The sequence below is a fragment of the Camelina sativa genome, chromosome 5 (assembly GCF_030686135.1).
Source record: "Camelina sativa cultivar CO46 ecotype springtype chromosome 5, ASM3068613v1".
NCBI classification, from domain to species: domain Eukaryota; kingdom Viridiplantae; phylum Streptophyta; class Magnoliopsida; order Brassicales; family Brassicaceae; genus Camelina; species Camelina sativa.
Window position 1 is genome coordinate 14,676,114 of NC_141884.1, and position 23,206 is coordinate 14,699,319.

At 37.6% G+C, this 23,206-nt stretch overlaps 3 protein-coding genes, 1 long non-coding RNA gene and 1 pseudogene across 7 annotated transcripts; 2 read left to right on the forward strand and 3 right to left on the reverse strand.

The window, feature by feature from the left end:
* Positions 1-409: 409 nt before the first annotated feature.
* LOC104786873 (double-stranded RNA-binding protein 2) lies at positions 410-2,903 on the forward strand. The gene is made up of 3 exons (XM_010512326.3): positions 410-1,042; positions 1,458-1,677; positions 1,810-2,903. Exons 1-3 carry the CDS (start codon positions 797-799, stop codon positions 2,682-2,684), a joined length of 1,341 nt encoding a protein of 446 aa, XP_010510628.1. The 5' UTR covers positions 410-796; the 3' UTR covers positions 2,685-2,903.
* Positions 2,904-3,131: 228 nt separating this feature from the next.
* Positions 3,132-5,246, reverse strand: LOC104786874 (CASP-like protein 5A2). 2 transcript variants are annotated; one of them, XM_010512328.3, is made up of 4 exons: positions 4,993-5,246; positions 4,431-4,790; positions 3,696-3,828; positions 3,132-3,593 (listed from the first exon to the last, which is right to left on the reverse strand). In XM_010512328.3, exons 2-4 carry the CDS (start codon positions 4,643-4,645, stop codon positions 3,402-3,404), a joined length of 540 nt encoding a protein of 179 aa, XP_010510630.1. In that variant the 5' UTR covers positions 4,646-4,790; positions 4,993-5,246; the 3' UTR covers positions 3,132-3,401. The 2 variants fall into 2 exon arrangements, with proteins under 2 accessions (XP_010510630.1, XP_010510631.1); XM_010512329.3 differs by having other exon boundaries at positions 4,431-4,837; positions 4,993-5,238.
* A 2,033-nt stretch (positions 5,247-7,279) lies between these two features.
* On the reverse strand, positions 7,280-11,214 carry LOC147943758 (uncharacterized; annotated as a pseudogene).
* A 2,049-nt stretch (positions 11,215-13,263) lies between these two features.
* LOC147943759 (uncharacterized) lies at positions 13,264-17,395 on the forward strand. The gene is made up of 6 exons (XM_087512356.1): positions 13,264-13,593; positions 13,669-14,106; positions 14,175-14,306; positions 14,391-14,681; positions 14,790-15,311; positions 15,377-17,395. Exons 1-6 carry the CDS (start codon positions 13,264-13,266, stop codon positions 17,393-17,395), a joined length of 3,732 nt encoding a protein of 1,243 aa, XP_087368482.1.
* Positions 17,396-20,801: 3,406 nt separating this feature from the next.
* LOC104786876 (uncharacterized) lies at positions 20,802-22,301 on the reverse strand. Of its 3 annotated transcripts, none has more exons than XR_767679.3 (4): positions 22,030-22,296; positions 21,820-21,904; positions 21,555-21,721; positions 20,802-21,099 (listed from the first exon to the last, which is right to left on the reverse strand). It is a non-coding gene; the product is annotated as an uncharacterized LOC104786876 (long non-coding RNA). The 3 variants fall into 3 exon arrangements; XR_015557003.1 differs by having other exon boundaries at positions 20,802-21,436; positions 22,030-22,274; XR_015557002.1 differs by having other exon boundaries at positions 20,802-21,721; positions 22,030-22,301.
* Positions 22,302-23,206: the final 905 nt, after the last annotated feature.

The following is a 23,206-nucleotide window of genomic DNA, read 5'->3' on the forward strand; positions in this document are numbered from 1 at the left end:
CTTAAAATAATTGCAGATTCTGCCGTTTCGTTCTTTCCATAATTCTATATTAACGTTTTCTCCATAAATTTAAAGTAAACAAAACTTATTAAAATAGAACTAAACCGGTTTATATAAATCATTTGATTAACAAAAAAAATTTGTATGTAAATTTTTAACTTTAAGAAAAAAAAAAACTTCGATGTCTAAATTCCTTAATAATTTACTTTATTATCAATTTTTAATAACATAAACCCGTATCAATTCATGATTCAATGATGTAATAATGAGAGTATTAATATAAACAACTGGTTATTAATATAATCTTCTAGTTAATGTAAAACTGAGTTAATTTAAGATACATTTTGTATATTAAAAAAAAGGAAAGAAATACTTATATAAAATATAGATCACATCCATGCAGGCTAACGTTCAGTTGACTAGCAGCGATAAAAGCAGATAATAAATTCTCACATTTAATTTCCTCTTTTTTTTTTTTTTTTTTTTTTTTCTTCCATTAAAGCAAAAACCCCACACTCTCTCTCTCTCTTCTTCCCCCTCCTCTTCATCTCTCTCTTTTCTCTCTCTCTCTGCAAAAACCCTAAATTTCCTCTGATTTCACCATCTTCAATCTCATTCACGGCTTCTTAATCACCCACCGAGCAAAACCCTCCAACGATTTTAGATGATTGGAAGAGATAGAGTCGAAGAAATGGGGAAAAAGCCCTAAAAAAAAGGAAGCTTTGATCTCTCCGAAATTGGAGTTTGTTGTGCTCTTGTTTTGTTTGGTTTTGTTTTGGGATTTGGCAGAAGAAAAATGTATAAGAACCAGCTACAGGAGCTGGCTCAGAGGAGCTGCTTTAGTCTTCCTTCGTATACTTGTATCAGAGAAGGTCCTGACCACGCGCCGCGATTCAAGGCTACGGTTAACTTTAATGGCGAGATCTTTGAGAGTCCTCAGTACTGTTCTACTCTTCGTCAAGCTGAGCACTCTGCTGCTGAAGTTGCTCTCAATGCTCTCTCTAATCGTGGTCCTTCTCACTCTCTTGCCGCCAGGATCTTGGTTTGTTCTCCTCCTCTTTTGGCCTTTTTTACCATTTTTGGCATTTTTAATTTCGGAATTTTTGAGCTTTTGTGTGTTGAATTTGCATGTTTCATGATGGGGTTTTAAGTTCTTGTGGTTAGGTTATTTAGGGTCGGTGCTGAGATCTCTGACTTGCTTACTTAGGGATTTGGGTTTTGTAGTTAGAGTGAGTGATGTTCTCGTTCACTGTTGCTTTAGATTAGTTGATGATCTACGGATCCAAAAGTTTGAATCTTGTTATTGCCTATTTTGATTTTGATTAGGGGCTTTGAAGAGTAGAATAATGAACTCTTTTGATTTTTGGATGCATGCTTCCTTCTGTTGAGTGTTTATACAGCACACTGGTTCTTGTTGCATGACTGATCATACTTGTCCTGGCTTCTTGACTGTGTAGGATGAGACTGGTGTGTACAAGAACCTGTTGCAAGAAATAGCTCAGAGAGTTGGAGCTCCTCTACCGCGATATACAACCTTCAGGTCTGGTCTTGGCCACCAACCTGTGTTTACTGGCACTGTAGAATTGGCTGGAATCACATTCACTGGAGAGCCAGCTAAGAACAAGAAGCAAGCAGAGAAGAATGCTGCTATGGCTGCTTGGTCTTCTCTAAAACAATGTGAGTCTTTCTTCCTCACCTGATTTCTCCAGTTTTGTTATGGTTTTACTTTAGCCTTAAGTGTTGATGAAAAAGTAACTCTGCTTACATGGTGCGGCTTGTTTGGTGTTTTTATGTTCTTCTTGTTAACAGTGGCTAAAGAAACATCAAGTTCAATGCCTGAGCCTGAGAACATTGACGAACTTGAACAGGTGATTATAGCAAGAGCCTTGATAAACTACCGAATAAAGGAAAATATTGGCACGGGAAGCTCCTCAACTGCCCCAGTTCCATTTGCCAAGAGGTTCTTTATGCAGAACCCTAGACCAACAAGTCCACAGCCTTCTCCTGCAACTACATCGAGAATCTTACCCTTTATTTGCCCAAAACAACCTTCTAGAAGCAGCCGATCCTTGGCAGTACCTGCCGGTGTTGACAGGATTATGGCAGCAGCCTTGGAAAGCCGCAGCTACCAGCGGCCACAGCAGAGATTTGCAAACCCAGGAACAGCAGCTCCGCCTTATGTTCCTATGAGGCATTTAAGATCACCATGCCACGGGATGGCTCCACCTGTGACAATCAGAACTGCTGTACCGGTCTTCTCTGCACCTCCAATGCCTCCTCCACCTTGTACAAACAACACTCAGCTACCTTCTTCTGCATATGTCCCGTCGCTGATGCGGACCGCACAGCCTGTGAGAATTGCGCCACCTGTCACTATCAGAACCTCAGTGCCCGTTTTTGCTTCTGCACCACCTATTAGAATTAGGAAAGTGGATATCCAAACCGCTGTGAAGCCAACAGTTGATGTAGGAGAAACCCGGATGCCTTTGGTCCAAGAAAAGGAGAGCACACCAGTCTTGCCTGATACTCTTGAAATTGGAGATGAAGGAGAGCACTACAGTCTTATACCAATTTCAGAGAGTGCGAAAACAGCAGCCAAGGAAACAGAGAGAGCAGAATTAAAGGATTTGAAAGGAGAACCGGAGATAGCAGCAAGAGAACGACTGCAGAATCTAAAGATATGAAGTCTTGAAGACTGTCTCTGGGTTTAGTTTTTTTGAGGTTGGTTTCTGAAAATTGTTACATTAGTAGTCATCGTTCGATATTATACTCGGTGGATCGAGTAGTTTGATAATCCGAAAGATTTGTATTATATTGGGAGTTTTAGGAGGAACATGACCATCTCTGGATTGTAGAATTGTATCAGTTTCGCTTCCTATTCAGTTTGTTTGTGTCCTTTTCTATATTATCTGTTACCTATCGTCATTCCAGTCCAGAAGAACCAAGCTCTTTTGTCTTAAACAAAAAAGACATATTGGACCGTTTAAAAAAAATCAAATTTGCAACCCCGACCATTTGCATAGAAAGTTCAAAACTGTTTTTGGTGTCAATACTGTTAGTTCTTTGACTAAACCATTCAGTCTGAATATTTGAAGACCCATTAAGCTAAAACACGAGCCATGTATGTATCATTTTGCAAGGGAACAGATTTTAATAATGCTCCAAGTACTGGGAGCTTGATGAAGCATTCCTTCAATCAAAGTACAAAGCCGACTGAATCTTGTCAGTGTACAACAACAAGATGAATAAGGTTCTACAAGTACAAAACAATTCCCAGTTTCCAAGTATTGGGTTTGAAGAAAGTTGGTTCGAACCCCAAAACGAAGAAAGAAGAAGAAAAATCAGTTACTATACACTGAAAAACACACCATGAAAACGCATCTTGCTGAACAGCGGTCGTGTCAACGAGATGCAAGAGACCAGAAGTTGAAGAGAAAAGAGGGCAAAGCAGCAAACCAGCTTATGAAGGCTAATGCTGTCGATGTCTCAAACTGAACACAATGGTTTTGTCCGCAGCTATTTAGATCGTTGTCTATGAGAACCGTTATGCCTGCCGATGCACAAGCCGCTGCAAAGGTCAGCGTCGATGTAACCTGCATTTTAAAAGGGAAAAATTGCTTATCATCCATCTTTTTCTCATACAATTGTGATAGATTGAGAGGCTAAATGATTCATAGAGTGTAGTAATCTCTTACCCCATCACCGATTGCAAACAAGCTCACAAGACGACGGTTCTGTAGTGAACGTTTGACCATAATAGCATAGACGTCAACCATGGCTAATGTAAGACTCCATAAGCTCTGCAGACCAGTAGCTGCAACTAGGTAGCTGATTCACCAAATACATTTAAACATCTTCAGCAAAAGCCACTAGTCAGTAGTCACCAAACTTAGTTGAGTCATATGAAGCATACAGATATATAACCCAATATACTATCCCTCACAAGATTGTTATTGCATTGTCTCCAAAGCTTAATGCTACTACAAAAATTCATTTCTCTAGCACATGCAAATTACACCAGCACTGTAAAGGAAAACTTACTGAAGTAACTATCAACAGACACCTGATGCCAAACTAACCAAATTAACCAACCACAGTGACCGCATGAAAACAAGACATACATAAGCTTTACATCCAACATTCAAACTTCTCAAAGACAGCTTATCTAGTTATCAGCTATCTAACATCACTGGACACAAAATCTTAAAAGAACCCTATACACTTTCTATCAAAAAGGCATTAATTTGGTACTGATTCAGCCTTAACGACATTTATAGACTCACAAACTTCATCAAACTAGACCACACCTGACGCCCGATTTTGCATTGCACATTATGAAAATGGAAACAACACACACACAGATTTATCAAGTTCATAGGCATCCAAAGATTGCTTAAACAGATTCAAGTTGATAATAAAAAGGGACTAACCAAAAGGCGGTAACGGAAGGGAAATCACTAGTAGTAGCCATAACACAGAGAGCAGCAGCAGCAAACAAGAACTGAAAGAAACGAAGAGCAAATCCAAGTAGTGTTCCGGGCATGCCTTCCATATCATCCATCCTCACCCTCGGCGGATTAACAACTTCAGTAGCTGCTGCTGGAGGATCTTCCACTGGATGAACCGATGCATGGCTCACATTCATTTTTCTTCCTTCTTCTTAAGCTCTCTCTCTCTCTTTCCTCCACCAACACACCAACACCAATTCAACACATTTCTCTATCTCTCTTCCCAACCAATGGAATGATCAAACACCCAACAAATCTAAGACTCTTACCCTATTAACCCTCCTGTAGAGTATTCCACCAAATTAAGCCACAATTGGATTCTCAGTACACTGAATCAAACAACGAATCGCGATAACTTTAAAACTAATCCAAGGATTGATTTCAACTAGATTTGGTTACAGGAGAAGACGAGATCCAAAAAAAAAAAAAAATTGAGAACGCAGATCGAGTTGATGCGGAGGAGTTGAGAGAGAATTGAGTTTACCTGAGAGAGAATCAAGAAGAGATGGAGAAATTGAAAGCAGACATGGGAGATTTGGGGGAGAGAGAGAGAGGGGGGGGAAACCCTAAGCAAGCAGATCGTGGAAATGGTTTTTAAGGTTTATGGGAGAGAAGAGGAGAAGAGTAGTGAGTCATCTTTTGATCAGAAAAATAAGGAATTACAATTGGATTTAATTCTCTGGTGCCCCTATACCAGAAATTCTTTTCTTCATCACCTCCACTTATTCTCACTACCCCTTCTTTAATAAAATGACGAAACTATCCTCTAATAATTTTGAAAAGAAAATTGAACGTACAACTAACCTCCAGTTGTACCTATCGCATCTTAGTTGTACCCGTCGCACCCTAGTTGTACCAGTTGCACCCTAATTGTACCTTGCATAGTGGGATTCAAACTCTGGGCGCGCGGGTGCGCATGGAACTCGCAACCACTGAGCTATTGTGTTTTTCGTTGAACATTTACCGATTTAATTATATTTAACCTTTAACAATCTTCATTAAGGGTAATATTATCTTTTTACCATTGAGGGGTTTTTGAGAAATTGTTTTGATGAATAGGGGTATTAGAGATTACTGTCCAATTACAATTAACCACAAAGCTTAATTAAACCATAGTATTATAAAGAGCTTAATCAATCCACTACCAAACTATATTTTCTATTTTTCTTTCTACACCAATTTTTTCTCATTAATATTTTAAAGTTTTTCTTTTTCTGTGTGACTAAAGTCAATAAAATTGTTACGTAAATTTTTTCTTTTTAAAAGTTTAATACTATTTTCTAATAAAATTGTCACAAATGGCTATGATTTATTATATTATATAGCAATTTAGCAACGTATATCAAAAATGTGATACAATTTGTGAAAAAAAAAAATTATACTTAAATGCATAAACAAAGCTCGGTAAGTAATGTAGTTGTGATATCCCCTGTACGCAATATGAGAGATCAATGTTTAAACAATACTACTGTGATGCATAAACAAACATTGGAAGATGCATTGGTTCAGTAACTCACCTGAGATGCTGGAGAGTCATCTTCTTCAGAAGATAAAGATGCTTAAGAACAAAGGTCGCGTTGTGTGTTTCAAACACATGTTTGTGTCAGCTTCCTCAAGTGTCTGGCCACATAAACTCAAAAATCACTATTCACTTCACACTCAGCTGCATACACACACTACAGTGGAACCAACAAAATATAATAGTGGGAAGCACACTTACTTGTCGATTATACTTTCTATAATCTCGTCTCTCAGGTACCTCACCCTGTCTGCAAACAAACTCTCATTTTTGTTTGTCTGGAGTACTAGGCATTAGGCAACTGTGTATCTGTGTGAGAGAGACTCAATATGTGCGATGTGATCAAACAGGAGTTTAGGCTTTCAACTCCTCCCCACCTGGCACCTGCTTTCTCCTTCTCTGCATGCATCTTCTTCATTCTTCTCCTTCTCCTCCTCAGCTTCCACAGCCTCTTCTGCTAATTTGGTGAGCTCCTCTTGGATAATCAGCATTGTAGATGACTTTCTTGAAGGTGCGATCATCTTTGAACTCCTTAGCTAAAATTAGATGTTGGAATGGAAACAATGTGGTTTACATATATAACCAACCAGAAATCACTGAACCAATCTGTTCATACCAAGTTCTTCGGTGAACGTACGTAGCCTGCAGAAGAATACCAATGCTCTTGTTTGGTTATCTAGCTAGCTATACAAGATGATTCACAGTTTGAATAGATATTGCACAACAAACTTCAAATCAGCCGCCATTCTCATTCTCCTCCTCTTTTCATTCTCTTCAGCCTTCTCCTCTTTCTCATCTTCAGATTCATCACAAAATCTACATTGAGGCACACACTCTCTTCAGAGTTTATAAGACGATACTGCATCTAGATGATGAAACGAACAGCCCCCAAGTCATAAACAAAAATTATAGAGGAAGTTATTAACTAAAATAGTAAACGAAGTCATAAACAAAAAGATAGACAAAAATCATTAACTAAAATAATAAACGATGTGTGACTAATAAGGTAAACGGCCTTGACCCTATTCATTCGTGATGTTGGTACACAAAGCTTCCATCACTACAAATAAGTAAAAACTTGAAAACAGAACGATCAAGGACCAACACCAACTCATGGAAATTAAAAATTTGCATTAAAAGTTCATAACTTCATAAACAGGCAATTAATGCCATGCTCTCAATCTCAAGCAACTTGATATGAAAAGTTCCAACATTCTTCCATTTACCAGAGAATCTGGAAAGATTAAAAACACTACAAATCATCAAGCTTCCTTCTAGTCCTAAGCTCCAAAAATCTAATCTTATCTTCAGCCCTAGGATACGCTATAAAACCCCGCCGGTTCGCTTCATCAGCTAGAAGACACTCAACTGCTGCTTCGTAAAATGGAGACCACATCCTAACTCCAGGCAATCCATTAAGTGTCTCTATTACACTCTCAACACTATATGCATGCTCACGCTCCAACATCTGTTCCACTATTCTATTCTTCTTCTCAAGAGCTTCGGTCCGTTTTATAACCCATATCTTTCTCTTTAGGCCTTTTTTTTGCTCTTGAACTTCCTTTTTGAGATTGTGTTTGAGTCTGTTTCTCTACCATTGGCACTGACATATCTTTCTCAACAGAATCAGCTTCACCATCATCATCATCTCCATCCACTGTAGAATTTAAACTAGCTTCTCCAGTTTGAGCGCTCCATCCTTCAGCTCCAGTTACTACTACAGCACCGAATTCTTCTTCATACACATCCATATTAGCAACCAGTTTGCATCTGAATTTTCTAGCTACAGGCCATTCCTATATAGCAAAAACAAAGGAGTGTAAGATACTGATCACATACAAAAAAATATGAAGAAACAAGAAACAAATTAAAGTTTTAAAATTACTATAAGAGTATTAAGTGAGTATGCATCACATGTATGGGTGAAGAAGCCAGCCGTATATGTGAAAGGGATTTCTAAAACCAGAGTTTAAAACCTACGACATTGATGGATCATCATGGTGAAGAGCTTATAAAACCTACGGCACTGATGGGAAAGGGATCAAAACACTTGCACTATAACCTTCAGAGTACAAAACAGAACAATGGAAAGTAGCCTTAGTAAGTTCACAAAAGTAGAAACAGATTCAGATAAGATTCGCAATCCTCACTAATGCAAAACACCCAGAAACCAAAATAAATGCATCATCTACACAACCCTAAGCAAAGACATAAAAAATTGAACACAGCCATGACATAAGAAAAGAGAGTGAAATCAGAAAAAAAGTAATGCAAACACAAAGCCAGTGACTATTAAGAGTTAACAAGAAAAAACAGAGGCAATGAAGCCATAAAAGCTACTAAATTCACATACACATACCAATGTACGGTCTGATCTTCAATTTCCAGTATATCAACAGTAAATCGTATGACCTCATTCATAGATATGGATTAAAAAAACTAGAAACTTTTTCACTTTCCAATTACTTAAAGCAGAGTCAATGAAGCCATAAAGCTACTAAAATTCACATACACAGAAGGATTTGGCAATAACCAAACTTTAACCACTAACATATTAACAAGGAACTTAAGTTATGTGAATATAGTGTTATCACATCCCATGAAAGTAATGATTAGCCAAAGAGAGAAGAAGCGGAAGAGCTTCACTAGAGGCCCCTAATTAACACCATCGTTGATGGGCTATACATACAGAGAGTCATTCACATATGAACAGATTGATCAAGAAAGGCCTACTAACATTTAGGTGTACAGGTCAGCTAAGCAGCCACAAAAGTGAGTACCTATTTTTCGACTTGTACGACCTGTTCAGTGCATTCCAAAGCCTTGCTGTGGGCGGCCAACTCTTTGTAGAACTGCAAAAGTGTATCAGAGTGGTCAATATATTCATCATATACACACACGGCTGAATTGATTGACACAGATGAACATACACACACACACACACTGACAAGCAAGCACACAATCATTACTAATAAGCCAAAATCTCAGAGACTGTACAATAACCCCATCCAAACTACTATATTAGATTCAAAAAAAAGGCTGTGAATTTAACCGGGGGTCAGTTGACCCCTCTTTTCTATGAATAGGTCCGCCAGTACCAATGTACCATCACGTTCCTCATGTATTTGCGTACAAAACATTTTGATATGATGTCAAATCCCTACCATAACCTTTGTGTGTAATAGATTTCTTGTTCAAAAACGCGGGTTTCTATGGCCGGCCGTATAATAAATAAAAACATGTTGAAGAAGAAAACTGAAAAAAGTTTTCCTTTCGTTTGTATCAATGAAGTTTTTAGATGTAATGCATTATGCATATACCCAACACAATGATCTCAACTTCCATTTGTTGGGCTTGCCGACTGTTTTCTTCAACATAGGAATTATACAAGGACGAAGGATCCATCAAAAATTGTTCAAGATATAAGAAGACGAATGTAAAATTGCAAACAAAACTAAATTGTAAACAAAACAAAACAAAAGATATCTAATACATAGAAGATTCTGCAGTTTGGGTCCTAGGAAGTAACTTTAATATCTTCCCATCAATTTTCAGACTTACGTACTTTAAAAATTATTTTATTATATTTAATAGTAGTAATCCTTATTAATATATGGGTAGTAGTAATCCTTATTAATATATGGGTAGTAATCCTTATGGGTATCCGTATCAGGATCATCGACATTATAATTTTGAGTACAACGACAAACACTTTTGGCTTTACATTTTTTGAACGTACTGTGATTTCTTCTACAATACTGTCGACACATATGACAAAAATTAGCTTCACGTTTAGCATCAGGGCTTTCTGCATGTTTAAAGGAAGGGGCATTTTCTTCTAAATATTTTGTTGTCATGATATTCGATGTACCTGTAAAAAATAAAAAGAGCAAACAAATATTCTTTAAAATATGAAACATGAAGCATATTTGCCCTATTGTATGAAAATAAACTTACATGATGAAAGAAATATTAAAAAGGTTAAGAAACAAATAATTGTTTTCATCTTTTTTTTTCCTTGAAAATTTCAAATTATTTTTCAAAAAGATATATTTTTAATCACTTCTAATTCTAGTTGCTAAGTTATTGACTATTGAGATTAGATAGTGTCATATTTATATGTCTTTTACTTATGTTACAAATTAGTTAATAATGTCACAAACGTTTTTGTAATAAATACTAATTAAAAAACTCGCACTCCTTTTAGTTACAATTCAAAGTTAATAATCTCATTTATTATTATATGTAAGATTTTATGTGTCTTATAAATAATTTCACTGATATCAAAAGTACGTGGATTGTCAGACAGGTTCAGAATCAACTTCTTGGTTATCATTGCAAGGGGATGCAACACTATGCGGAGGCTCTCCAACGCTGGCTTGCCTTAAGAGGATTTTTTTTTTTTTTTTTTTTTTGGCTCAACTTCAAGTCTTCAACTATTCATTAACCAAAGGATTACATCCAAGATTACATCCAAATTCAAGGTACATATCATTCACCTCTATAGAATTGGACCAAATGCAATAGTTCGATCTAGTATCACCCTGAAACACTAGCGGATCCAACACTACCTGATCGAGAAACCATTGCATTTTTTAACCACAATGAGATAACTAACACTCTACAACTCAGAGTGAAATCATCTCTTGAACCACCTAAATTTACCCTATGATACGAAAACAACTACTAACACAGAGAAGACCAAAATCTATACTAAAGATCAAAGCAATTCCAAGCTATTAGAACCTCAAGATCGGCGTGTAGGACTTGTCCAAATAGCATCGACACCAGCAGGTGCAACATCAGCAAAACTTGGTTTCTCCGGCTTTCATTGTTCCGATCCTAAGCCAAAAAACGGATACTACATCCGACTGACCCGGCCAAAAGACGCGAAACAAGACCCGCATGAACCGATGCTTCTCCGAACAACCAATCAATGACCAGAATGCTAATCGCCTAAAGATAAGAGTTTCGAACAAGGATTAGCATAGCTTCATCTGACGATGCATTTCCGGATTGGCCATCATAGTACCTGCTTGTTGTCTCACTCCTTGGCCGGACTGAAACCAAGAAAGTTGAAGAGGCTCACATGAGTACCAGATTTGAGGATAACCTCAAATCTCGGCCACCGACACCCACATGATCCACCCCAACACCCGGTAAAACTTGAAATCTCGACTCCACCATTAGCCTCCAGTCCGCTAGGTTCTCCGGCAAAGGAAAGGAGAAGCAGTATGGCGCGACTCACGAGCCCAGATCCAACGCCATGAATCCACAAAGAAGGCCGCCCGGAGCATCTTCAAACCACCACCAGTCTCCCGGAGAGAGAAACACGCCGAGATCCCTCTCCATATCGCCCGCCGCCGCACCAAAACGACGCAACAGAGGAGCGACTCCTAGCACTACCGGAGAAGCAGAGATCGAGACCTTTCACCCTACTACTACAATGGAAAATAAAAGAAAGAGGAGAAAGCAGAGCCCTCTCCACCGCCGGCGAAGCCTCAGGCGGCGGAGAGGCTTGCCTTAAGAGGATTTGGCGATGCACCTCTTATATAGCGTGCTTTAGAAATTTGTAAAATATTTTCAAACTTTTTAAAACTCAAGCTGCACTAGTTATACAAATATTTTTTTTTCTGAGTATAATTTAATCTTTTTTTAAAAAAATAATAAAAATAAACTTTGGCCGCAATTGGTAACGACTGTTATTTGTGGTTGAGAGACTTTGATTGTAAAAATTTGGCTGTATAGAATTTGGTTGTAGAGACTTTGACTGTAAGTACTTTGATTGTTAAAAAAAAACTTTAAAATTTGTGACTGCAATTTCATTAATAACAAAATTTCCCTGAGAATCTCAGGTTGCTATCTCGGGGTTCGGGATCAACCAGCTACAAGGTGGGGAGGTGGGACTTCATTTCTCTGAGAATGAGCAGAAGATGCTCGATGCTTTCTTGGGTTCTAGTATGGAAACGGCTGTGGTACCGCCTGTTGAGCAGGGGGTTGTAGTGTCAGGTTATGTGGGTGGGGAGGATAAGAGGGTGCGCAAGAACTTATTCCCTGATCCTGGCACCTCAAGTGTCGCAGTTTCAGTCTCCATGGAGCTGGTGCAGCAGGATGTCATGTTCTCAAATGCGTTGAGCGACTTATTGGACCATAAATTTGCTCTACCAGATAACCGGAACTTGGGTTTTATGGCTCCTATTGTGGAGGAGACTGGTGTCGATTCAGAAGTGTCATCCGAGGAGGACACATTATTAGTGGAGGAAGGGGTGAACTTTGTGGAAGATGGAAGTACGGAGATTGAGTTGCCTATTCAAGGTCTACACGAGGAGGCTGGTTCTATTGTTGGAGCGGGTGATTCGGAGCTTACTGGTAAGGAAGTGGTTGCTTCGGTTGAGGTTCCACCACCACCACGAGCTCGGATGGCCAAAACTAAAGGTGTCTTACCTGGGGCTAGCTCAAAGAAGCGGAATATGCAGGTTTTAACATCACCGCGCAAGAAGGTTGTTACTAAGGGGGTCGGACTGCAGGGAAAAGCGGGTCCTCTTCAAGGAGGGAAGCCTCCAAGTTCTGCGGCTGAATAATGTGGTTAGACCTTACGAGCTGGCAAGGGGTTGAGGCTTTCTTTAATCCCACTTCGTTCTGGTTTCTTGCTTGGGAACAGCATTTATTCTGTTCTCCCTTGTTATTTCTGTTTTCTGTTTCTTATGTATGGAATAATTACACAACGGATGTTTCGTTGTCTTGTTCTTGTTTTTGTTTTTCATCTTTGTTCCCTTTTATTGGGTTTCTTTGTATTGGTTTGACTGGGTGTGGTTGTCACCTTTGTCGACAGGAAGTAATAAAATTTTGCTGGCTCGTTTCTCCTATATCTGGTTGTTATCATTACTGGCCTTGTTTGTTTAATTCGTTCGGACGAATTTGTAGAACTTCATCTGTTTGTTATTTGAGAATTCAGTTGTGGTGTATCGGGGGGTTGTGGGTCTGGTCTATAGTGTATTCTTGGCTTTCATTCTCAACATTGTTCATGCTCGATTTCTTGATGGTTAGAGACAATATAACGATTAGGGCTCTGGTCTCCTTTTGGGCCATGCTGGTGTCCATTATGGTAAAGGGAATTGGTTGCTGGGTTTTTCGGTTCAGCGTAGGTTTTATCTTCTCATGGATAGTTTTAGGGGTAGGGGACTGTTTAGGTTTCTTCAATTTGTGCATCTTCGCAAGGACTGGGGGGGTGCATTTATGTGGGTTTTTCTCACAGATCTCGATTTCCCCTCCATGAATATTATCAGTTGGAATTGTCAAGGCCTGGGCAACAAGGCAACTATTGGGAATCTTAGGGACCTATGGAATACGCATCGCCCGGATTTTTTATTTCTCATGGAAACTAAACAATCTCGGGCTGTTTTGGAGAAATTTGTTGGGCATTTTGGTTATAAAAATTTGAAAACAGTTGACCCTATTGGGTGTAGTGGGGATTTGGCCCTATTTTACAATCAAGATGATTTTCATGTCACGGTCTTATTTGAGTCAAATCGGTTGATTGACGTTGAAGCGGTTTATAAAGGACAGGTAATTTACCTAACGTTTGTTTACGGTGATCCGGTACCCAAGAATTGTGACATGGTCTGGGAACGCTTATTGCAGATCGGCATATCTAGGTCATCTCCTTGGTTCGTTGTGGGTGATTTTAATGAATTAACTGGTAATCATGAGAAACGAGGGGGCAAGCTACACCATGCTTCTTCATTTCTCTCTTTCAATGGAATGATTCAGGATTGTGGTTTCCTGGAATTTCCCTACCTTGGGGATTGTTTGTCTTGGCAGGGTTGGCGGGATAAAAAACCAATTCGATGTCGGTTGGATAGGGCATTAGGTAATGAGGATTGGCATGAGCTGTTTCCGGATACGGTTACAGAATATTTACCTATGATCACCTCTGATCATAAGCCACTTGTAGTTAATATAGGTGCGAAAAGACGGCGCGGGCGCCGAAGCTTTATGTTTGACCGTAGGTGGGTTGGAAAAGAAGGGTTGATGGATGCCATTTCGGCTGGATGGGGGGGAGGAGGGAACAAGCTCAGGGTTCTTCCACTTTTGTGGATAATATTGTGAGCATTCGGCGGGCTATCTCTCGGTGGCGCAAATTGTAGGCCCTGTTTGGTAGGGATAAGATTGAGGATTTAAAACGTCAACTGGGTGCGGCTCAAGCGGATGATGCGACTTCCATAGAGGTCATTTCCGACTTACATGCTCGATTACGGGAGGCTTATAGGGATGAGGAGGTATACTGGTATTTAAAGAGTCGTAATAGGTGGATGAGGGTGGGGGATAAAAATTCCAAATATTTTCATGCTCAAACAAAGCAGAGGCGGGCCCGTAACCGGATTACCGGTCTTTTTGACAAACACGATGTTTGGTCAACGGAGGATGAGGATATTTGTAAAACAGCAGTGACGTATTTTGCGGATCTGTTCACAACAATTAATCCAACAAATTTAGATGCGGCTTTATGTGAGGTTCACTCGGTTATTACGGACGAGGTCAATGCGAGGCTAACGGCTCCCGCCACTGAGGCGGAGGTCCGTGCGGTACTATTTATGATGCATCCAGATAAAGCTCCTGGTCCAGATGGGATGACAGCTTTGTTTTTTCAGAAGGCATGGGGGGTTGTTAAAACGGACCTTTTAGCTTTGGTCAACGGTTTCTTTGAGGAAGGTGTTTTTGATAAGGAATTAAATAAAACACATATTTGTTTTTTTCCTAAGGTGGCAAAGCCTACCCGGATGACAGAGTTGCGCCCAATCAGTTTATGTAATGTGGAGTATAAGATTATTTCAAAGATCCTGTTCCAAAGGCTTAAGACAGTTTTACCAGGGATTATTTCGGAAACTCAGTCGGCCTTTGTCCTCGGTCAATTGATTTCTGATAATATTCTGATAGCTCAGGAGATGTTTCATGGTTTACGGACTAATCCGTCATGCAAAGGGAAGTTTATGGCGATTAAAACAGATATGAGCAAGGCATATGATCGGGTAGAGTGGGGGTTTGTAGAAAGGTTGCTCCGTAAGATGGGATTTGAGGAGAAATGGATTGGGTGGATTATGTTTTGTGTTAGTTCAGTTGAATACAAGGTTCTTCTTAATGGTCAACCTAATGGTTTGATAATTCCAGAGAGGGGTTTACGTCAGGGAGACCCGCTGTCTACTTACCTGTTTATCTTGTGCACGGAGGTGTTAATAGCAAATATTCGGAAAGCAGAGGAGGATAAGCGGATTACAGGGATTAAGGTGGCCAATCAATGTCGGCCAATTACGCATATATTGTTTGCGGATGATAGCCTCTTTTTTGCAAGGTCGAAAGAGCACAATGTGAGGTAGTCTTGGAGATTCTATGGGAGTATGAGGCGGCCTCGGGCCAGCAAATTAATTTTGCAAAATCTTCAATTCAGTTTGGGCATAAGGTTGCTGAGGGCACAAAGACGGAGCTGCAGGGAGTCCTTGGAATAACAACCTTAGGCGGTATGGGTTCCTATCTGGGGATACCGGAGAGTTTAGGGGGGTCTAAAACAAAGGTTTTTTCATTTGTTAGGGAAAGGATGCAGAATCGGACGACCGGCTGGTCTGCAAAATTGCTATCCAAGGGGGGAAAGGAGGTGATGATTAAGTCAATCACAACTGCTGTCCCGACGTTTGTGATATCTTGCTTTCGTCTCCCTAAAACAATAACATCCAAACTTACTAGTGCAGTGGCAAATTTTTGGTGGAGCACAAATGGTCGGTCAGGTGGTATGCACTGGTTAGCTTGGGAGAAATTGTGTTGTAGTAAACAGGTGGGTGGATTGGGTTTTCGGAATGTGGATGACTTTAATTCCGCTTTATTGGCTAAGCAATTATGGCGACTGGTTGATGCTCCTGATTCTTTGTTCGCAAGAGTCTTTAAAAGTAGGTACTATCGGAAATCGAACCCCATGGACGAGGTTCGTTCATATTCTCCCTCCTATGGATGGAGGAGTCTTGTCTCTGCTCGCTCTCTGGTTAACAAAGGACTTATTAAACGTGTTGGTTCAAGTGACTCCATTTCTGTTTGGACTGATCCCTGGATACCGGCACAATTCCCGAGACCAGCTATCAGCAAGGGTCCGTTTAAGGATCCTTCTCTTAAAGTTTCTCACTTAATTGATCGTCAAACAAACTCATGGCGGATGGATTTGCTTACTCTGCATTTTGATCATGTTGATGTTGAGTTGATAAGGGCGTTACCTTTAGGTAGCTGTCCGAAGGCAGATTCTCTTGGTTGGCATTTTACTAAGGATGGGAGGTATACGGTTAAGTCTGGATATCATACGGCACGTATGTCGGTTGTAGGGCCTTTTCAGCCCCTCGGTGGTGGTCCGGAAATTACACATCTCTTAGCTCGTGTATGGCAGGTTTGGTGTCCGCTAAAAATTCAACACTTTATGTGGCAGGTCCTGTCAGGGTGTATTTCGGTTTCACATAATTTGGGTCGGCGTGGTATTGCTTGTGATTTGGGTTGTGCTTGCTGCGGTGCTGAAGAGGAGACAGTAAATCATGCGTTGTTTCTTTGTCCACCAGCACGTCAGGCTTGGGCGTTATCTCAGGTACCGGTGGGGCCATCCTCATTTCCGATGGAATCCGTGTTTGCTAATATGGATCATTTTCTGGGACCTAAGAGTCCGGCCTCCCAGGTGGCAGCCTTCCCATGGATATTGTGGTATATTTGGAAAGCAAGAAATGGCCGAGTTTTTGAGAATATAGATGAGCGGTTAGATGAGGTGATTCGGGTAGCAGAAGGCGAGGCGTTGTCTTGGCAGCAGGCTCAGGAGGAGGGCGAGGATGCGGCTCTTGTAGATCACCTTCCTGACCCCTCCATTCGGTTGAGGGTGGGTGCAGCTTCACTTTCTAATGTCTTCTCAGGCTACCGCTGTTTCGTAGATGGATCTTGGAAAGCTGGTGATCCGTTTGCAGGCGCAGGATGGTACTGCACTCAGTTTCAGGATCCGGCACCCTGTATGGGAGCTTCTTATTTCCGACGGAGCCTTTCCCCCTTGCATACTGAAGTCGAAGCTTTTATGTGGGCCGTGCGGTGTATGATCGGGCATGACTTCCGCGACGTGGCTTTCTACACAGATTGCTCAGACCTGGTGAAGATGGTGTCTTCGCCACAAGACTGGCCGGCTTTCTCGACTTACCTTGACGAAATTGAGATAGACAGGGAGGAATTTTCTTCTTTTTCTTTATCTTTTATTCCTAGAATTGCAAATGTAAAAGTGGATCGTTTGGCACGCTATGCGCGTACATCTCCGCATGATGTTTTGTATGTAAACAATCTCCCTTCCTATTGGCTCGTTTGAGCTAATCTTTTGTTGGCAAAAAAAAAAAAACAAAATTGTAAGAAAATACAAAGGTGATGATTATTAATCTATAAAAAAAAGGTTTGTGAAAAATATATATAAATTTATAGAGAGTTTTTAATTATGATGGAGGAAATTTTTTAAAAAAATTTGTTGGTTTTAAAGAGTCATTTTGAAGCTTTAAAAAAGAAAGAGAAATAAAGAAGAAGAAAATTAAAGTAGCTGTTGAAATTTAAAAAAATAAAAAAATCATAAAAGTGTGATTGACAAATAAAATGCTTTTAAATGTTTTTAAAGTCTTTAAAGTCTTCGCCAATCAGAGCCTTTATCTTTGTTTTCTAAAGCTATTCGTCAGTTTTTTTTTTGTTTTTTCCTTCCTTCTAGATTGATTAGGACTCAGACCCCCCGTGATGTCGCGAGGGAAGTATTTTAGAAAGAATTAAATAAAATTTAAAATTTAAAATTATACAGTATGAAATCATTTGAATGTAATAGAATATGTTGAATACATAAACATTAAACATAAACTGTTACTAAAAACACAACCATCAAAATAAAAACTTATAACAAAAAATATTATGTAAACTTTGCAAAAAACATTGTTTACAGTATAATAAATATAAGACATTATATGAAGAACTATGGTCAAGCTACAATTTATAAAATTATTATGACAAAGTGTTCCTAACTGAGAATATTGAATTAGTAATTTCCTATTAAATAATTATACTTAAAAACAAAATAATATAAATTTTAAATATTAAAGTAATTTTTAACAAAAAGTTACAATAAATAGACGCAACTATAAATTCTATATTAAGTTTTATTAAATTTCTATATTGCTATAATTATTTCTAAAATTTTAGTTAGATTATAGAATAAGCTGAATATTAGATATTAATATTTAAATTATTTAGATTTAACATAAAACGAAAAATTTATTTCAACGAACAATGATTTGTTAGTTATTGATAAAGAGACAAATATATAGAAAGTTCAAAATACATGACTATTTAAATAGACACACATATTAGAACGAAAAGTTATGATAAAAAAAATATGAATAAAATATAGTAAAAAACATAACTCTACAATGAACAGAAAAAATGTTTGAGTTAAAAAAAAACAAATAAAAACAATTTTCTTACAAAAATACTAAGAAAAGTCGCAACTGTTGTTCGTGTTTATTCAGATTGTTATTATTATTTTTACATATTAAACAACTTTTTTTTAACAAAAAGTTATGATAAATAGAGGTAACTGTAAATTCTATATTAAGTTGTATTAAATTTCTCTATTGCTATAATCATTTCTAAAATTTTAGTTAAATTATAGAATAACTTTGAATATTAGATATTAATATTCAATTATTTAGATTCAACATAAAATGGTTTATATTCAACATAAAATGGAAAATTTGTTTCAACGAACTTGTTAGTTATTGTAGAATAAACAAATGTAGAGAGAGTTCAAAAGACATGACTATTTAAATATACACACTCATTAGAACGGAAAGTTGTGATGAAAAGATATCAATAAACTATAGTGAAAAGACACAACTCTACGATGAACAGATACAACCTTTTGAATTTAAAAAAAAAAAATTACGAAAATGTGCTACGAAAGTGCTTTTAAATAGTGCTTTTAAACCGTTGAGATTGACTTCACCTAATAACCCATATAAAGTGCTTTTAAATAGAAAGCATCTTTATTACCATATTGAAAAGTTAAATCCAAAACCCCACTATGTAATCCATCTAACTCTTGGAAAAACACTATAGGTATTTTCATTAAACTTTTATATTTAAAATTAACTAAAAGATGTAAATTAGATTCATCATTCCAAAAATCTTTTGTTAAATAAGAATTAGAGAAATTTCTTGACTTTTAAAAGAATGAATGCTAGAAAATAATTTAGAAAAATATATAAACCGTTGAGATTGAAATTTTCGTTGATTTTGTGTCATGCCGAACAAAATGAAAACAGTTCAAACAGACAAATATATATAGATTTTAAAAGATACGAATATTCCAATCAACACAACTTTACAGTGAACAGTTGTAACTTTTCATTTAATGATCCATCACAACTTTTTAGAAAATATCCAAAAAGTACGATTGAAAAGACACAACTGTTGGTCGCATTTATTCGGATTGTTATTATTATATAGATTAAACCCTATATTTTATTCTTTCATAGTTTATTTTACTAAGGAAACAGTAACACAGTACTACTTTAGTTATAGATTTTCTTTATTTTTATTATATCTTAATCAAATACTACTATTTATTGAGATTTACTTTGTTTCCAAGGTTTTGTCTCGTCCTTCTAGGTCAATTGAAACCCTAGATTTTCAGCCTTATAAAGCCTTATATATTTTATAGCTTTTGTTTCTTTGACTCATAAAACAAAATAATTTTCTCAAAATTCCTTCGCCATGGTCAGACCTCGAGAGCCGCAAAATCTCCGCCTCCAGCAACAAGAAGAACCCGTTAATGAAGACAATCAGTTTGCTATCATTGATGAACCGCAAGAAGATCGGCGGTGTGAACAAGGTTTCAAGTTTGAACTTCCCGAATTTCATGGCGAACAATCCGCCGAGGAACTTGTCAATTGGATTGTCACAGTCGAAGAGACTCTCGAGTTCAAACGCGTGCCTTTGGAACGTTGTGTTCCTTTGGTTGCTATGCGATTTCGCGGCATAGCTGCGGTTTGGTGGGCACAGCTAAAGACGTCACGCGCACGTTTAGGTAAACCTAAACTATTGTCGTGGGAAAAGTTGAAGAAGCAGATGCGTAAAAAGTTCTTACCATTCAACTACGATCAAGTGATGTTCAAACGCTTCCTCAACTTGCGTCAAGGAAGATGGCAATCAGTAACAGAATATTATACCAATTTTTCCGCTCTTTGGACGAGCGTTGATCTACAGTATTCGGACCAGCAACTTGTGGCACATTACATTAGTGGCTTGCGACGACAATGGATGCAAGACAGATTTGACTTGTTGAACGCTCTCACTGTTGCTGAAGCTCAAAACCTGTCATTATTTGCTATGTGTTTCATTGGTTACTTTAACATTTCTCATAGTTGCAAGGGTTTCTTAACCAAAAAGATAGGTTTTACGGTAAAACTTTTACCATTGTTTTCAAAGTCTATCCGTTGGTTTGTCATTTCGATCCAGCAGGTCGAATTGAAATCCTAGATTTGGACCTCTAGTTTTTCTTCTTCTGATTAGTTGGATCTCTAGTTATTTTTGTTTCTTTCACCAGTAGCTTGAAATTTTTTATTAGTGATAATAATATTATTCAACTTATCTTTTAAGAGCATCTCCATCGATGTATCTTAGTGAAAGTTGTCTAACAATTTTTTATTATAAATTTTGAAAAAAGTTAGATTAAGAACTTATTAAGAACTATAAAATTTTATGGTCCATTGGTAGTTGCTTAACAAAATCTTTTGCAATATTTGTGGCTTTGTTTTTGCTAAAGTGCATATGACATTTAGGGTAGAAAACAAAAATATGAACACCATTAATGCCAAAAACAAGCAAACACACATTAATAGATCAGACACCATACTCCACATTCTCAGGCTATGCCCCTTTGCGAGAAGAGTTTGGGAACTAGCACCAGCTGCAAAGCTTCCCTCAGGCCTCAAGTCTAAATCTCCACAGGACCAAACAGATTCTGATCAAGCTCAAAACCTGTAAGAAGTGGTTCATTTGTCAACAATAGTTCCACGGGTATTTGATGTTTCAAACACGGCTGCATCAATAGGGAGCATCTGTCCATTGACGCCAATGCTCAACATAGTTAAGTTATAGTAAGGCTTGTATTACGTAATTAAAAGATGAGACATAATTTTTATCAGTAACACATGCCACTCAACAATTTCAGAACCAATTGGGAGGCAGCAAAACCGAAACGTCCAATTTGTAAGAAGAAACAGAAGCTGCAACTTTAAAAACCAAAACCTGAAAGTATTCAGATGCAAAGATGTAGAACCTGCAGTTGATAACTAATGAAAAACCAAAACAGAACCTGCAGTTTTAGAAACCAAAACCTGCAGTTGATAACTATTGCAAATAACAAGATGCACAATCAAGATAATAGAATGGATCATATTGGCTCTGTTCTGCAGGTAAAGTGACTAACGAACCTGCCTCACACTAGATATCTCATCTCTTGTACGGTTTGTGCTCCCAGGATCAGACATGGAGTGACTGTGGTACTTGATTGCTTGTTGTACAGTATAGCATCAGCAGCTTTAGCTATGGCCATCTCGACAGAAGCATCACTCCCTTCTTCTGAGAGTAAGCTCGTGAACTAGAAATCAAAAATAGAAGTTAGTGAACAATTAACTCAACAAAGAATATTTATATAGGATCCATAACAACAAATCGTAAACACCAGAATAGACATACCGCTTCGATGTGGTGCTTAGCCGGAGAAGAGCAAGCTGTTTGCTCGAGACGACCAAGCCAAGCCGGTGAATCAATCTCAAGACATCTGTGGATAGATATGAATTACAATCACAGTTCAAACTAAATTATATGATTCCAGAACCACAACCAAAACATAGAAAGAAAACTTCAGATATCTATGAGAAACGATAAGAGATTTTGGGAAATCACCTGAAAACGATTTAAAAAAGGGTAGACGTCTCTCGTGTACACAAAGGCTTGGGTCATAGGAGACAGAATCTCCGCTACTGCAATTGCTTATTCGCTCTTCGTCACCTCCGTCGTCGTCTTCTGCCGACGAGATCCCCAACGGCTGAGTTTGGTTAAGCGCGATCGTGAACAATGGGCCGGCCGCATATCTATGACTATGCGTCTTGAAGCAGAGTCTTGAAACAGAGAGTCTTTAAGCGGCGAAGAAAAAAAAAATCATTTTCTTTCTAGCCAATCAGGTGTTAGTGATCTTTAAATATCTTAAATTAAGATGGATCGTTAACAAAATTTGGTTATTTTCATATTTACTCGGACTCCGCGATGTTGTGGAGAAAATATTTTAGAAGAAGAAAATTTAAATTTAAAATTTAAAATTATATATTATGAAATCATCTGAATGTTTGGTTTGAATACATAAACATTATATATAAACTGTTACAAAAAACACAACCATCAAAATAAAAACTTATAACAAAAAAATATTATGTAGAATAGACATAACATTGAAAAAATATTGTTTAAAGTATTATAAATATATAAAATATTTTATGAAAAATTATGATAAAGAGCTACAATTAAAAACTTATTATGACAAAGTGATCATAACTGAGAATATTGAACCAATGATTGTAATGAATAAATATAATTCTCTATTAAGTAATTATAACAATATATTTAATAATGAGTGAACTGTATCAATGAAAAATTAAAATTAAAATACACAACTTTTCAAAACAAAATAAAATAAATTTTAAATATTAAAATAGTTTTTAACAAAAAGTTAAGATAAATAGATGCAACTATAAATTCTATATTAATTTTTGTTAAATTTCTATATTGCTACAATCATTTCTAAAACTTTAGTTAGATTATAGAATAACGTTGAATATAAGATATTAAACATTCAAATTATTTAGATTCAACATAAAATGGAAAATTTGTTTCAATAAACAATGATTTGTTAGTTATTCATGAAGATACAGAAAGTTCAAAAGACATGACTATTTAAATAGACATACCTATAAAAACGAAAAGTTGTGATGAAAAAATATGAATAAAATATAGTGAAAAAACATGATTCTACAATGAACAGATACAACTGTTTGAGTTTTTAAAAAAACAATTTTTTTTACGAAAA